We start from the raw sequence: 14,408 nt of genomic DNA on the forward strand, positions 1-14,408 counted from the left end.
CTTCCCATAGGCGGACTGTGCCCTTTCAGGTGCTGATTCACAGGAAGGTGGGTTTGTGTATGTTTTAGGACCCTGTGTGCCCGTCCAAGGAACTCCCCTGTGAAGCTGGGAGTTTCTCTTTGCCACCACAACCTCCACAGATTTTTTATAGCCTGGGGTTTTGAGTCTTTAGTTTCCCACACTGAAACCCTGGGTTTCCTGGTCTGTCTCACTATCCCCATTGTTCCTCCCAGCTTCTCTGCGAACGAATGCGGGGTCTCCCACATGGTCCACCAACTGGCCTTGCCAGGCGCCCTCTTTGCCTGGCTGCTGGTCTCCGCCCCTCCAACCGGTCTGGATGAATGTTTTTTTACCTCTTGATTGTTGGACTTCCATACAAATGTTTTTCTGGCAGTTCTGGCTGTTCTTTGTTTTTAAATTGGTTGTTATTCTTCTTTTGGTTGTTGGAGGAGGCAAAGCATTTCTGCCTACACCTCCATCTTGGTTGGAACTCCCTTCCCAATAATCATTTTAAAATGTTTGTTCGAAATAGATTGGCACATTGTGAATGAAAAGGGTAAGAAGACCAACATTGGAACTGTCTACAGAGATGCTAAAAGCAAATTAGAGAGGGAAGCTTTCATTTCCAAGCAGACACTATACTCAGATAAGAAACAATAAAACATCATATTTATACAGCCTGACTGTCCTTTTCCTGCAACTGCACCTGTTACGCAAGCTAATATTATGCTTTGTCTTCAGAAGCATGGTTCTTGTCATTTAATGGGTTAATGAGTCTGACAATATCTCCTTTTTTCTGTTATCCTGGTTATGAATCACTCATATAGTTACTAACATATACACAGAAAAGTTACTAACCTTTTATAAATTATAAGCCACATAAAAATAAAAGATTTTGTCTAACCTCATTGTATGTTTTAAGAATGATGCTTAACCATGTTTACAAATGTGTCTCACAAGCCTCTTCAAGTTTTTGCTACAAACAGAAGGTAGGCTCTGAAAAAAACTGCTATCCCAAAACCTGGTTAAATATACCACACTGTAGGTGGGTGACCCTCAAACTAACTTTGGTACGTGGGAGAAATTATTTTTTTTTAGAACCTAAGAATCTATTTGTTAGTACAAATTAAAAATTCATCAAAATGAAAATGCATTTGTCAAGACAATACTTAAATGATAACCTACAAAAAAAAAATTCAGTCTTTCATGCCCAAGTATTTAGAACTAAAATGTCTACCACTTGCTCTCAAATGGTATATGTATGTCTCAATAGACAGACAGAGCAAACGTGGAAAAGTGTTGATCTAGGGTAGAAGGCATTATATTATTCTTTGAACTTTTCTATATGCTTAATTTTTTTAAATAATAAACAAGTGAAAAATAAACAAACACAGTAGCATCTTTAAATAAGAGTGCCGTCAGACCACCACTGAACCACAATTTCATGTTGAAAACCAAACATCTAAGTTGTTTTTTATATTTTTAGTGATACAAACCTTTCTCTCAATGAAACGTGAAAACCCAACATATAAAAAAAGGTGAAAGAAAAGGTACACCGGTTAAACAAAGTAGCTAAGGAGGTGACATGTTTCCATTCTCTTGTTACCAGGCAGTCAATGCAACGTACTCTTGGTGCTTTGTTAAACACTGTGGTAGATACCTAAAAAAATTTTTTTAATTGCTCAAATCCTTAAATCAAATAAAAAATTCAAATAACCTTTAGAATTCAAAAACATTAAAGGCTAGAAATGACTAGCAGTAGTTCAGGCTGCTTTATTTGACTAAGGTGGAAGCAGGTTAATAAATGTGTCTAGGATAACACCGCAAATACAAGAAATAGATCTACATCCCCGGTGTCCTGACTTAGCACCAACTTCTTTTACTTCCACCAAATGTACAGTATTACCACCATGCTTCAAAGAGTCAGGGCCCCACTTATAATTAACCTGTTGCTTTACAATACAAGTGGATGTTAAATCTTAGCAAGAACAAAATGCTATGAAAGGACCTAGGAAATAGGGTTTTATTCTGACATTCCAATTGCAAAGTTTGCTGCTATCACCCTGTAAGAACCACTAAGAAACTCCCGCTGGAGAATTTATGGCCTCTTCAAATATAGTCTGCCACCCATGACACTTGAGGATTTAATTTGCTATTTTTATGTAAGTATGGGACATAATCTAATTTCAATCAATCAATCTTTTAAAAAACTCAATCAATCTAGTAAAAATCAATCTTAAAAAAAAACCCAGCCCTTTGTATTGGTAAAGAACAAGACTGTAACATTTGGGACAGAACTCCTTTGACCAAAATTTATACAAACGAACTCTCGGACACTCTAACGTCTAGTGATGAGAGAGAGCATGTACTTGCTCGAACATCTGGAGCAGTGACACTCAGTGCGGCCAACCCAACTGTCATATGACCCATTTGTTAATGATGATTACAATGGAGCTCCGTCAAGAAAGGAACATTACTGCTCTAAAGTTTACTGACCAGCTTAAATTCAAGTGTAGCACTAAATGTAGCAAAAACTATGCAATATATTTAATGGATAACTAAATTTGTTTAAGAATAATGCATGCCTAAATTCAAAGTGTAATTTAAATTAAAGAATACCTTGAATAGCTGGGGGACAGATAATCAGCGTCTGCTGAAAAGCATCGCCACAACCAAAATGCGCAGTTCCAGCCTGCAGAGGGATTCCATGGTGCACAACGGAATGAGCAGATGTGGTTAGCGCCTGAAATGATCCATGCACAGAGCATTACACAGAGCAGTCTTCCACTTGCTACCCACATGCTTTATAAACAACTAAAACACATTTCTGAAAGCCATAATGCTACGATAAAAACGGGTCCGGAGACCGATTCTCCTGCACTCTACTGTACGTGGAGTTGGGGCACAGAAGGGACGGTAGAGGGTATGGAAAGAACGAAAGGCAAAAGGAGAAAATGAATTTGGGCAGATACGCTCCAGCTGTTACCCTGAAATATTACAGATTTAAAAGAACGGCCACACTGTAACGTCTAACTCCTGACATGAGACTTCTGTATACTTCAAAAGCAAAACAAGCAATTTAAAAAGGTATAAATTATTAAATTCTTACCTGACTTCTTAATGTGCCAATTTTAGTAAAATTTGCTGTCAGATTAGCAGTACTGTTTGAAGAAACCGGTCTTAAGATTGAAGTTTTATTGTGATTATTTATGTCACATGAATTTGGGTGGGACTTACAAATATCCATAATATGAAAACAGGACTTTACACTGCAAAAAAAAGAGTGAAGGAAAGGTCAACTGTAGTATTATTTTAAATATTGAGAGTAGTTTAAATTTAATGTGTATTAATTTAAAAATTCGTTCCAAAAGAAAAAGATTCTATGACTTGCACTTAATCTGCTTATTTCCAATACTGTTTCTACCAGGAAATCCTACAAGACTGAATTTTAAAGCAAGTAAAAGTGTATTTTATATCTGCGATATTTTTTAGGATATCAAAGTAACAGTAAGCATTTTTTGGTTAGCACACTATTAAGTTTATGACCTCCACCCTAACTAATTTTTCTTAAATTTCTAGATCTTCACATCCCTAAATTAATTGTACCAACTATGAAGTTACATTATATTTCAAGTGCTTCTATATGGAAACCATTAGACATTTTTAAGTGGTGGGGGGATGGGATAGAGATAGTAGTTCAACTTTATCAAAACATCAGTTTTTTAAGGGTAATCCCCAATAGCAGATATTGGTTTATCCCTATAACTTCTTCACTCAGTCTTCTCAAAAATATTAAAAGAAGCCATTTTAAGTCATTTGTTTTACTCCCTTCAGCCTATAAAAAAGAGGTCTGGGATTCAAAGAAATTGTGAGATTGGCCTAAGGTAATTCTGATAAGGCCTTCTCAATGTGGGCATACATTTTTCTCTACTACCCCATTAAAAAAAAAAAAACCTCCTTTCTTTCCACAACACAGAGGAGAAAGGAGAAAGGGGAAGGGGAAAAAAGAAAAGCAAATGGTGTGAAGAGAAGTTGAAAATAGAGTTTGCAAAACTCAAAAGAGGAAGAACTGTTAACATTTCCTTCTAGTATATATATGCCTGGTTATTAGAGTAAGAATGTCATATAAAAACAAAATCACTCAGTCATCTTCAGTCTGGTGTTTTAGAAAAAGACCCCTGGAATGCAACTGAGATTTGTGTTCCAGTTCTACTCTGCCACTTACTAGCCTGTGTGATCTTGGCCAACTTAACATGACCTCTTCTGACTCGGTTACTTATATTTAATGAAGAAATTAAATCATTTTTCTAACAAACTGATTTTTTAAAAGACAGTATATTATTATTTCTCCAGAACTGCTTTAACAAATAGGTAACATACTGGTTGCTATGAGGAAAATCTAGAAGATGTTTCATATTAACAAAAGGATGGTTCAAAGTTTCAGCTGGGGTAATTCTTAAATCTGCATCAATCAGCAACATTTTCTTCAACAGACTAACAAATTCTCTTCTGTCAGCTTTCTCAGCCAAAAGATCACTTCCTTCCAAATCCATCACTGTGTTCACCTGCAAAACCAAAATTTTAAGTCATCAAATGTTTCACAGTTTAAAAAAAAACACAGCACAACATAAGAAAGAACAAAGAACCACAATTATTTCGAAGATAGAACAATTGAGTTTAACAAATTCTCAAAATGTTTTCAAGTATCAAATACTGTTCAAAGCAGGAAAAAAAACTTCCCACTAAACAAATATCCATTTCTAATGAAATATAAAAAAATTTGTTTGCTAGGATTTTCCCATTTAAAGAAAATATTTTTTACTAAAGAACAGGATAGTATAAATTCAATATTTAATAAAGACAAATGCAATTTAGTTCCTTAAATGTTAAAACCTTAGAACTGATTTTGTCTGAAAAGGTTAAAAAGAGCAAATATTCTTAGTCATTTAGAAAACGACTGACATGTTCTCACGTTTCTGGCAGTCAAGCCTGCCACCGTCAGCACTAAGATTCGCAAACGTGAGGGTGCTACTTACGTGCACTATATCATCCAGACTGTTGAATATGTACTTTCTGGCCTCTTTAGACTTCATTCCTGTCTCTGCCTCATGTTCTTCTAGTGTCTTATTGAATACATCAAAGAGAGAAAATAATATATTACTACCCGTCACTTGTAAGTTCTTTGTTCCTGTAATTCTGGCACATTTAGAGTAATATACTGAATATTTTAAAGGAAGTAGTAGTTTCAAAAGAGTTACTATCATAAATGTATTTTTTAATTCAATGAGAAGAGCTTGGTTCAATTAAAAAAACCCATCTATAACAAACTCCTCAAACAAAATAATTACAAATTAAATTATTGAGGATTTATTGATCCCCCAAAGATCCACAAATAAATTAGGTACTTGGGTTAGTACTAAGTGGCCAGATTCAGTCCCTGTCCTATAAAGCTTAAAAAGGTAGAACAGGATAGAGAAGATGAAACACACAACACAAAAGTAATTATACACATAAAATTTTAAAAACCATTTAACTTGAGTTAATAATTATGTTGCCAGATTAGAGGATGAACTAAACCATTCAAAAAGGGCCTTCCTCGTTAAAAAGGGGGCGGGGAGAGGGTGTCAAAATGAAAATTCAAAAGAAGAAAAAAGGCAGTAAAATTAAATTAAACATGGAGGGTATTATCCATGCAAAGGAGGCAACAGAGATAATGTATTTCTAAATATATATTTTTTAATGAATTACCTTTAATCTCCAACCAGAATGAGAGATATCTGTTTCTCTGCAAAAAAATCTTGTGGATTTTGTACCCACATTTAACAACTGTTCTCCTGGTAAACCTTGAGTCTGAGATATGTATCGAATCTGAAAAATAATTTACAAAACAGAAGGGTTTATTCTTTCATGCTGTAGATATTAATTGAACACATATTATATATCAGACACTATGCTAGATACTAAGAATTAAATGACATAGTCTGTGCTCTCAAGAAATTCACAGTCTAGTGGGGAACACACAAATCAATCATTATAATGCAGTGTCATAAGCACCATAATAAATGCATGCATTCTGGAAAGACAGAGAAGGGATACCTAAAATAATTACAGTCACATAATGTGCCAGAAGAGGTGATTCTCAAGGTGGGTCTTAAAGAACAAATAAGAGTTTGTTAGCTCAGTAGGAGTGGGGGAAAACCTAATCTATTATGAGTTATGTTAAGGTTATAAAATGAGTTAATATGGGAAATCAGGAATAAATGCCCACACGTCCAAAGAGTGGAAAAACAGAGGGTTCACTGAAGGAAAAATGGCGAGAGATGAAATTGAACCAGAAGGCAAAAGTATTTATCAGTAGGTTAAGAAGTTTGGATTTTACTCCAGGAAGTAAGAAACCACTGGGGATATCTAGGCAGGAGTTAACAAGTTACATTTTTACCATAATGTCTAAGAGTGGTGAAAGGATGAGGCCAGAGGAGAGATGAGGAGGCCCTGAGCTGGGGGAGAGAGGAAGGGGTAGATTCAAGAGACTCAGATGGATAAAGACTTGGTGAATTACGACTGCGGGGGGCATTGGAGGGAATACATCTACATCACTGGCATGGCTGAGTCAGGTGAGGAAGAGACACAGGTGTGATGAGCACGCTCAGAACAACGAAAAGTTCCAGCCTCAGGGCCTCTGAACTTAACCTCCTTAATTTTGGAACACTCTTTACCCAGGAATCTGTATGGCTCATCTTTCCCTTCCTTCAGCTCTCAGCTCAAATGTCGCTTTATTCATGAGGCCTTCCAAGACCCACCAATAAGTAATAAGCTCTCCCCTCCTCGGTACTCCACAACTTCCTTACTCCATTATTTTTCTTCACCATGTTTTTTGCCAACTGATACTGTGAATGATTACTTTCTATATTTTCTTACCCTACTCTTCATTAGAACGAATGTTAAGTTTCATGATGGGAAGTACTTTGTTTTGTCTACTTAAACACCCATGATAATGTATGATACACAGTAGGCCCTCAAATATCCTTGCCCCAATTTAATGGCTGGGCAGCACAGGGAATAAACAGAGGCTTAACTCCTCTAACCTATGTTTGAGAACACAGGGTTCCTATTGTTTTTAAACCTCAAGGACTCTGCACTATCAACTAATCCACCTTCTCCTGCATCTTCTATTCCTTCTTTTCTTTGAGATCTTTCCACTCAATTTACAAAAATGTTTAATATCCTCTATCCCCCCCATAGCCCTTTACTGTTTAAAACTCTTTTCTCATTCACTTAAGAGTCTTAAAATAGTGACCTATATTTTACTTCTCATGTCAACACACTGCAACCTGGACGTTACTGTTACTCCCATGATAAGGTACTAAGCTAAGTAATGGCCTATTAATATTTGACACATTTAATAGTTATATATCCATCCTTATTCTACTGATAATGATTAGCTATTACCTTTTTACTTAAAAACTCTGTTCCTTCCATTTCCACAACATCATTTTTTTTTCTGGTTCTCTTATTTATTCTTGAGTCTTTAATTGCCTTCCTCCACTTGCTCTTTATATGACATTGTGTTTCAGGGTTTTATATGTCATTGTTCCTTCTATAAGCTCCAATGCCCATGGAGCTTATCTCTAATTCTGCACATAAATATTTATCTCTTGCTCTGGACCTGTAGATTCAATTATTTATTGAAACTCGCCAACTAGCTGGCCTTTAGGTATCTCAAAGTGAGCATATTCTAAACTGATTTTCCCTGAAATCTGTCAATCCTCACGTTTTTCCCCCCTCACACAAAAATCAGAAGCCTGAAATTTATGACAGACAAGTACCTCTCCCTCACCCTCCTCCCCACAACATCCAAAACCCAAACAATTTTACCTTGCAAGCATTTTTCATAACAGCCCCTCCTCTCCACCTCTATTTCAGGTCTTCTTCAATTCTGAATTCTACAATTTCACAAGTCTCCTAATCAGTACACCTGCTTCCCTAATGACCCCATCCACTCACCCCCAGTTTATTGTTCACGTGACCAACAGCCATTTTGCTAAAATGCAAATCTGTCACTTACCCTGTATAAAATTACTTTACTCCCTACAGAATGACTCCACACTTCGAATCAAGGCACACAGGCCCCCAGCTTTGTCTCTGTCCTGCTCTATACATGCTCCTGCACCACACTAAAGTTTGCATCAGCTAGTTTCTCTTTCCTAGATTGCTGCATAACTCCGACTTCACGGTCCCCTGTGCATGTTACTCCGCTTCACCAACTCCACGTGACCAACTCTTACTATTCCTTCTTCAAGCCTCAGTTCAAGGATTTCTAGGGGAGAAACCATCCCAAACAGGGGTGATCACTTTCCTTCTGTGCTACCATCACACCTGGAACACATCAATTTTAATGCCTCCATAACACTGCATTACAATGATTTTTTAATGTCTGTTTTCCCTAGTAGACTGTGAGCCTCCTGACAACAGATTCTATGTTTATCCATATTTGTATCCTCGATTTTATATGAAATAACTAAAATCTCCTCCTTACAAATTAACTTCATTTCATTAAAATGTGATTCTTTCCCCTCACCCCACATTCCCCAAGTGGCCAAGTTCCTTGTTTCATGGAAACAGAAAATAGAAAAGTACTAAGAGATCAGTACCCAGATGTTATATCAGTCTCTCAGATGGCAGGAAAGGTGTTCAACAATTCAATTTCAACAAACATACACAAAGCATTATTGTACATGAGATGCTAAAGACATGCAGATAAATAAAATGTGGTGCTAATCTTCAAAAGCATATAATTCAGTAGAATAAATATTTAAGCACATACTCTGCAATTAAGCTAAGAAGTGCCATTACAAAAGAGAAAACAGCTCTGGCTGGTGTGGCTCAGTGGATTGAGCACTGGCCTACAAACCAAAGGGTCGCAGGTTCAATTCCCCGTCAGGGCACATGCCTGGGTTGCATACCTGGGTTTCAGGCCAGGTCCCCAGTAGGGGGCGTGCAAGAGGCAACCACACACTGATGTTTCTCTCCCTCCCTTCCCCTCTCTAAAATAAATAAAACAAAATCTTTTTAAAAAAAGAAAAGAAAGTGCCAAAAGAGCAGAGAATAGAGTATCTAAGAAACTGGTATGGCACTGAAAACAAAACAAAACAAATAGCATCAAGTGAATTTGTAAGTTTATGTTTTTATCACAATGCCTGCCCAATCTTTCAAAGAGAATCTGTTCCATTATAACCTCTAGTACATGAAGAGACCCACATATCGCCTCCCCTGTCCCCAGTGGGTAACAGGTAGGAACCTGACTCAGAAGCAATTAATTCACAAATTGGCCTTGTGAACTCAAAGAAAAATAACCTAAGCAAATCAGATTTACAGTATCAGGAATGTGAATAAGAAACATTAATTACTATTTCGGGATGAGTGGAAGGGTGATAAGGCAGAGCTGGAGTTTGATGGCCATGCTAACCTAAGCAAAGAGTGAGCAGGGCCCTGGCCAAACAGCTCATTTGGTTAGAGTGTCATCACGATAGACCAAGTTCAATCTCCACTCAAGGCACATTAAAGAAGCAACTTGAATGAATAAATAAGTGGAACAACAAATCGATGTCTGTCTATCTGTCTGTCTCTCTCTGTCGCTCCCTCCACCCACCTTCCCTTTTCTCTCTCTCTAAAATCAGTAAACTTTAAAAAAAAAAAAAGGAAGCAGAGACCTCCGGTCAAGTTGACAACATAGGCAAATCACCTCGTCCAACAGCCACATTACTTTCGTTACTCGCATCCTCCCACAACCACATCAAAATTACAACTAAACTACAGAACAACCATGATTCAAAAACACCTGAAATCTGGCTGAATGGAGGTTCTACAACTGGGGAACTAAAGAAGCAGCCACATCAACACTGGTAGGAGGGGCAGAGACACGGAATGGGCTGGTCCCACAACCATGTGTGACAGATAAAAATTGACAGGGGTATCTCGGCTACAGAGGTCCCCTCTGCGGAGTGAGGGGTCCCAGCCCTTCAACATACCCCCCCAGACCAGGGTTGCCAGGAAAAGAAGTCCCCATACCTTCAGGCTGAGTGAATTTAAAAAGTAGCAAGTGAAAACAAGTCAGTTACCTACAAAGGAGCTCCTAAGAGACTGCCAACTGATTTGTCAACAGAAACTTCGCAGGCCAGAAGGGAGTGGCAGGGAATATGACGAAAAGCGAGGGCCTATACCAAGATTGCACTACCCAGCAAAGCTCTCTTGTAGAATTGAAAGGCATATTAAAGAGCTTCACAGACAAGAAAAAACTAAAGGAGCCCTGACTGGTGTGGCTCAGTGGACTGTGAACCAAGGGGTCGCAGGTTTGATTCCCCGTCCGGTCACATGCCTGCGCTGCGGGCCAGGTCCTCAGTTGGGGGCGTGCAAGAGGCAACCACATATTGATGTTTCTCTCCCTCTCTTTCTCCTTCCCTTCCCCTCTCTGTAAAAATAAATGAGTAAAATCTTTAAAAAAATAAAAGAAAAAGCTAAAGGAGTTCATCACTACCACACCAGTCTTCCTGAAGAAGAAAAAAAATACAAAATATGAATAAAATGGCAATAAATACATATCTATCAACAATTGATTCTAAAAAAATAATAAATGAAGAAGAACATAAAGACTCACAGATACAGAGACCATTTAATGGTTGCCAGAGGGGAGGGGCATTGGGGAGATGGGTGAAAAAGTTGAAGGTGTTAAGAAGTACAAATTGGTTGTTACAGAATCGTCATGGGGGTGTAAAGTACAGCATAGGGAATACAGTCAATAATTATCTAATAACTATGCATGGTGTCAGATGGGTACTAGATTCATTGGGATGATCGCTTAGTAAGTTATGTAATGTCTAATCACTGGAGTGTAAACTAATAAAACAGTGTATGTCAACTGTAATTTAAAAAAATTGTAATGATTTTTTAAAAAAGCAGAAACCGTGAGTGGCAAATTAGAATCAGAACAGATTAAAGCACTTGAAAAGCAGCGATGTCACACTTATGATCTCACACCAGAATGAAGTCCTACCAGTATCTATTAATCCACCTAATGTTGCTTTTGATTCAAAAGTACCTACAACTCCAGATTTCACAAAATCTAGTCACATTATAGCTCCGCTCTTGGATTATGTTGATAGTCTACACAAAAATAAATAAACTTAAAACACCCTAAGTCTCTTTCCAGCTCAAATATCTGACAAAATAGAATCCTTTCGAGATCCCCACCACCACCCTGGAGTTGAAATAGTGAACTTTATTAAGATATGATTTGAAATTACCGAGCATAATGATTTGAATATCAATTCAGACTTTTAGTTGTTCCAGAGAAGATTCTATCTAAACTCCAACAAACACTTTGCAGGAACAATCAAAACTTATCAAGCAAACATTGGCTGTCCATCCATCCATAAAAATAGTATTTAATTTCCTATCACAGTTTCTGTATTTCCCTGGTAAATGTAAATTGAATACAGTACAGAGAACACTAACAAGACAGAGTATGTACAAATAAGGCAGGAAGGAATTCCAACAGAGTACCAGTTCGCAGGGCAGCATTCTCTAAACACACGCAGTAAATATATTTGTACACAAATGAGGACAAAATACATGTATGAGAAAATATAATGTTCCAAATTCTCAACATGGTCAGTGTCTAGTGGTAGAATCCAAAATTCAAAGAGAAAATTGCCATGGAAAGCCTTTAAGAGATGATAAAGATGATTAAAGGGCTAGAACAAAAACCTCCAATGAAGAACTAAAATAATCTGAGTATTTTTTTCCTGGTGACTCAAATTTGGCTTTTAAGTATGTAACAATTATAGAGTTAACAATCTAAAGTTAACTCTTTTTCACCTCTTTTGAAAAAAAAGATTTCATTAGAAGGTTAGATAAAGGTTAGACATAAGAAATATCAACAATATGGTTTCCTTATTTCTAAAACAGAAGCAATAGTAATATATACCTCATAGGGTTATTCTGAGTGTTAAATGAGTTAGTGGAAAGTGCCAGGAACAGTTCCATAAAAGAGCTCAGTGTCAATTAGTAATATTAACATCACCCACTGTACTGCCACCGCAGGCAAAGAACTATGTAAACGCACGCCCGAAGCCTCTACGGCCCTAGGAACCAGTGCCACTCAAATAGTGAACTTATTTTTTTAAAGCATAATTTAATAATATAAAATAAAATAAAGTAAAATAAATGAAATTAAATAAATAAAACAAAACAAAACAAAATAGTGACCATACCCCAATTGGCTGGCTATTCAAGTGTATCAGGACAGCTGATGACTTGAATAGGAACAGATAAGAGAGAGGCAAACCTATGCATGGCCCGTTCACATCCTAATTAGAGGGAAAGTGTATGAAATCCAACCACATTAATAAATACAGTTAAAAAAAACCAAAATAAGTGAACATTTTAATAGATGCAAAAAAGGATTTGAGAGTGCAAAACCAATTTGGGATTTTTTTTTAAACTTTGAAAATTAGAAATAGAAAGGTGCTGCTCCCTTATCCTGAAAATAGACACTTATGAAAGCTTATGTAGTAAACATCGTATTTGAAACGGAGTAATAAAGTCTAAAATTGGAACCGAAATGAGGATATTTACACCATTGATCCTATTCATTTGCATCCATATATTTTAGAAAATAACTTTTAAAATAGTGAATTGATAACTGTACAACTATCAATGCTGTATGTCCACAAATTTTTTCAATTACTATATCCTCTGTAATTAAAGCAATACACATTTTGAAAATACTGATGATCTTCCATTATGGAATTTAGAAAAACTGAATTTTGGGCGGGTCTTTGTCTTAAATTACCATTGTAACTTTTGACAAGCCATTTCACTTTCCTAGCCCTGAGTTCTCTCCTTTATAAAAATGAAAGATGGGGGAAGGGGTGGGAAGGGCAGGGGAGAACAACAGGGGAAAAAGTGGGACAACTATAATTGAATAAAAATTAAAAGAAAATTAGAAGGAGCAGTAACTAGAAAATCTGTAATGCTGTTTTCAGTACTAATATCAGATGTCCAAGAATAAAATTGTGAAGTCCAAATCCAGGGTATAATAACAAATCAACTTGAAATTGCCACCAGGTGGTGTCCGGTTCCAGAGTAGTATACATGCCATAAACTGTCGTACACAAAGTCAAAGGCATATTTCTAGCATTTGACTGGCACCTCAGTACTTGAGCAGCTAAGAACTATGGGACTCTCCAACTAAATCACCAACTGTTTCAAAACTACAGGTTAGCACCTGCATCAAGTTAGTGGTTGGGTAAAAGCTGAAGATACCAAGTATGTATGGATGTGTTACAGAAACTGTCTTTTAAGACATATGCAGAATGAAGGAAGGCAGGCAAAGACTATAGTAAACCTGGCCTAAAAAGTTTTATGGGTAGAAAGTCATTTGAAGAAAGGAGATTAATGTTAATTATATCTAATTTAAGAGTTAATAGGGGAGGCTGGGGGAAAGAGGCAGAAAACTGTACTTGAACAATAAAAAAAAAAGTTTAAAAAAAAAAAGAATAGTAAATGACTTAGCATCATCTCAGCAACATTTATGTCACCAAATTAGCTACCTTTTGCATCTCCCCTTCTTTCCCTTTACAAAAAATTATAAAAGATTTTATTTATTTTTAGAAAGAGGGGATGGGGGAAAGAGGGAGAGAAACATCCATGTGCAAGAGAAACAATTGGTTGCCTCTCACACATGCTCTATTGGGGACCTGGCCCACAACCCAGGCATGTGCCCTGACTGGGAATCGACCCAGTGACCTTTCGGCTCACAGGCCAGCACTCAATCCACTGAGCCACACCAACCAGGGCTCATATCCCTTTTGACATAGAATGCTATGCCCTGAAAATCAGAAATAATGCACATTTTATTGTTACAATTATGTCATATATGCTTTAAAATGTTCTATATTCTATTTTTTATACCTAAAAGTTAAATAGTGTATCTTTTGAATAAATCATATTTACCCCCTATAAGCCAATTACACAAAGATAAAATATAACCACTTTGTTAATTTCGACTAACATTTTCCACTAAAATGAGTTGAGTATGTATCTCTCTAATAAGGAAGATGTTATGAAAACTCCTTCACATAATAAATGAGTAAGGTAACAGTTACTCCAAAAGAGAATCTTCATATTTAAAATCAAGAAAATAGCAAACTACACTGTCTACTCCCTTAGAGAGAGGCTAATGAACATACCTGAAAATTATCAGGAAAAGTGTCTACAGAGGTAATTTGCTGGATTCTACTGAGAATCACTTAAATAATGTTAAACCAGACTTTTAGCACCATTCAAAAACAGCTAAAAATACTAAAGAGAGATCAGGTGACTGAGGTACTTAAGACTAAAAATGGTTG

General features: G+C 36.8%; 1 protein-coding gene across 7 annotated transcripts in view; it reads right to left on the bottom strand.

Moving 5' to 3' along the window:
• Positions 1-14,408, bottom strand: part of HIPK3 (homeodomain interacting protein kinase 3) — a 93,210-nt gene that overhangs the window by 15,170 nt on the left and 63,632 nt on the right. For all 7 annotated transcript variants that reach the window (XM_024559068.4, XM_024559067.4, XM_024559070.4 and 4 more), the window contains 5 exons: positions 5,749-5,868; positions 5,037-5,123; positions 4,381-4,565; positions 3,110-3,269; positions 2,620-2,743 (listed from right to left, as the gene is read on the bottom strand). In XM_024559068.4, coding sequence (XP_024414836.1) covers positions 2,620-2,743; positions 3,110-3,269; positions 4,381-4,565; positions 5,037-5,123; positions 5,749-5,868 — 676 coding nt within the window. The remainder of the gene's footprint in view (positions 1-2,619; positions 2,744-3,109; positions 3,270-4,380; positions 4,566-5,036; positions 5,124-5,748; positions 5,869-14,408) is intronic.

The sequence above is a fragment of the Desmodus rotundus genome, chromosome 5 (genome assembly GCF_022682495.2).
Source record: "Desmodus rotundus isolate HL8 chromosome 5, HLdesRot8A.1, whole genome shotgun sequence".
In the NCBI taxonomy this organism is placed as follows: Eukaryota; Metazoa; Chordata; class Mammalia; order Chiroptera; family Phyllostomidae; genus Desmodus; species Desmodus rotundus.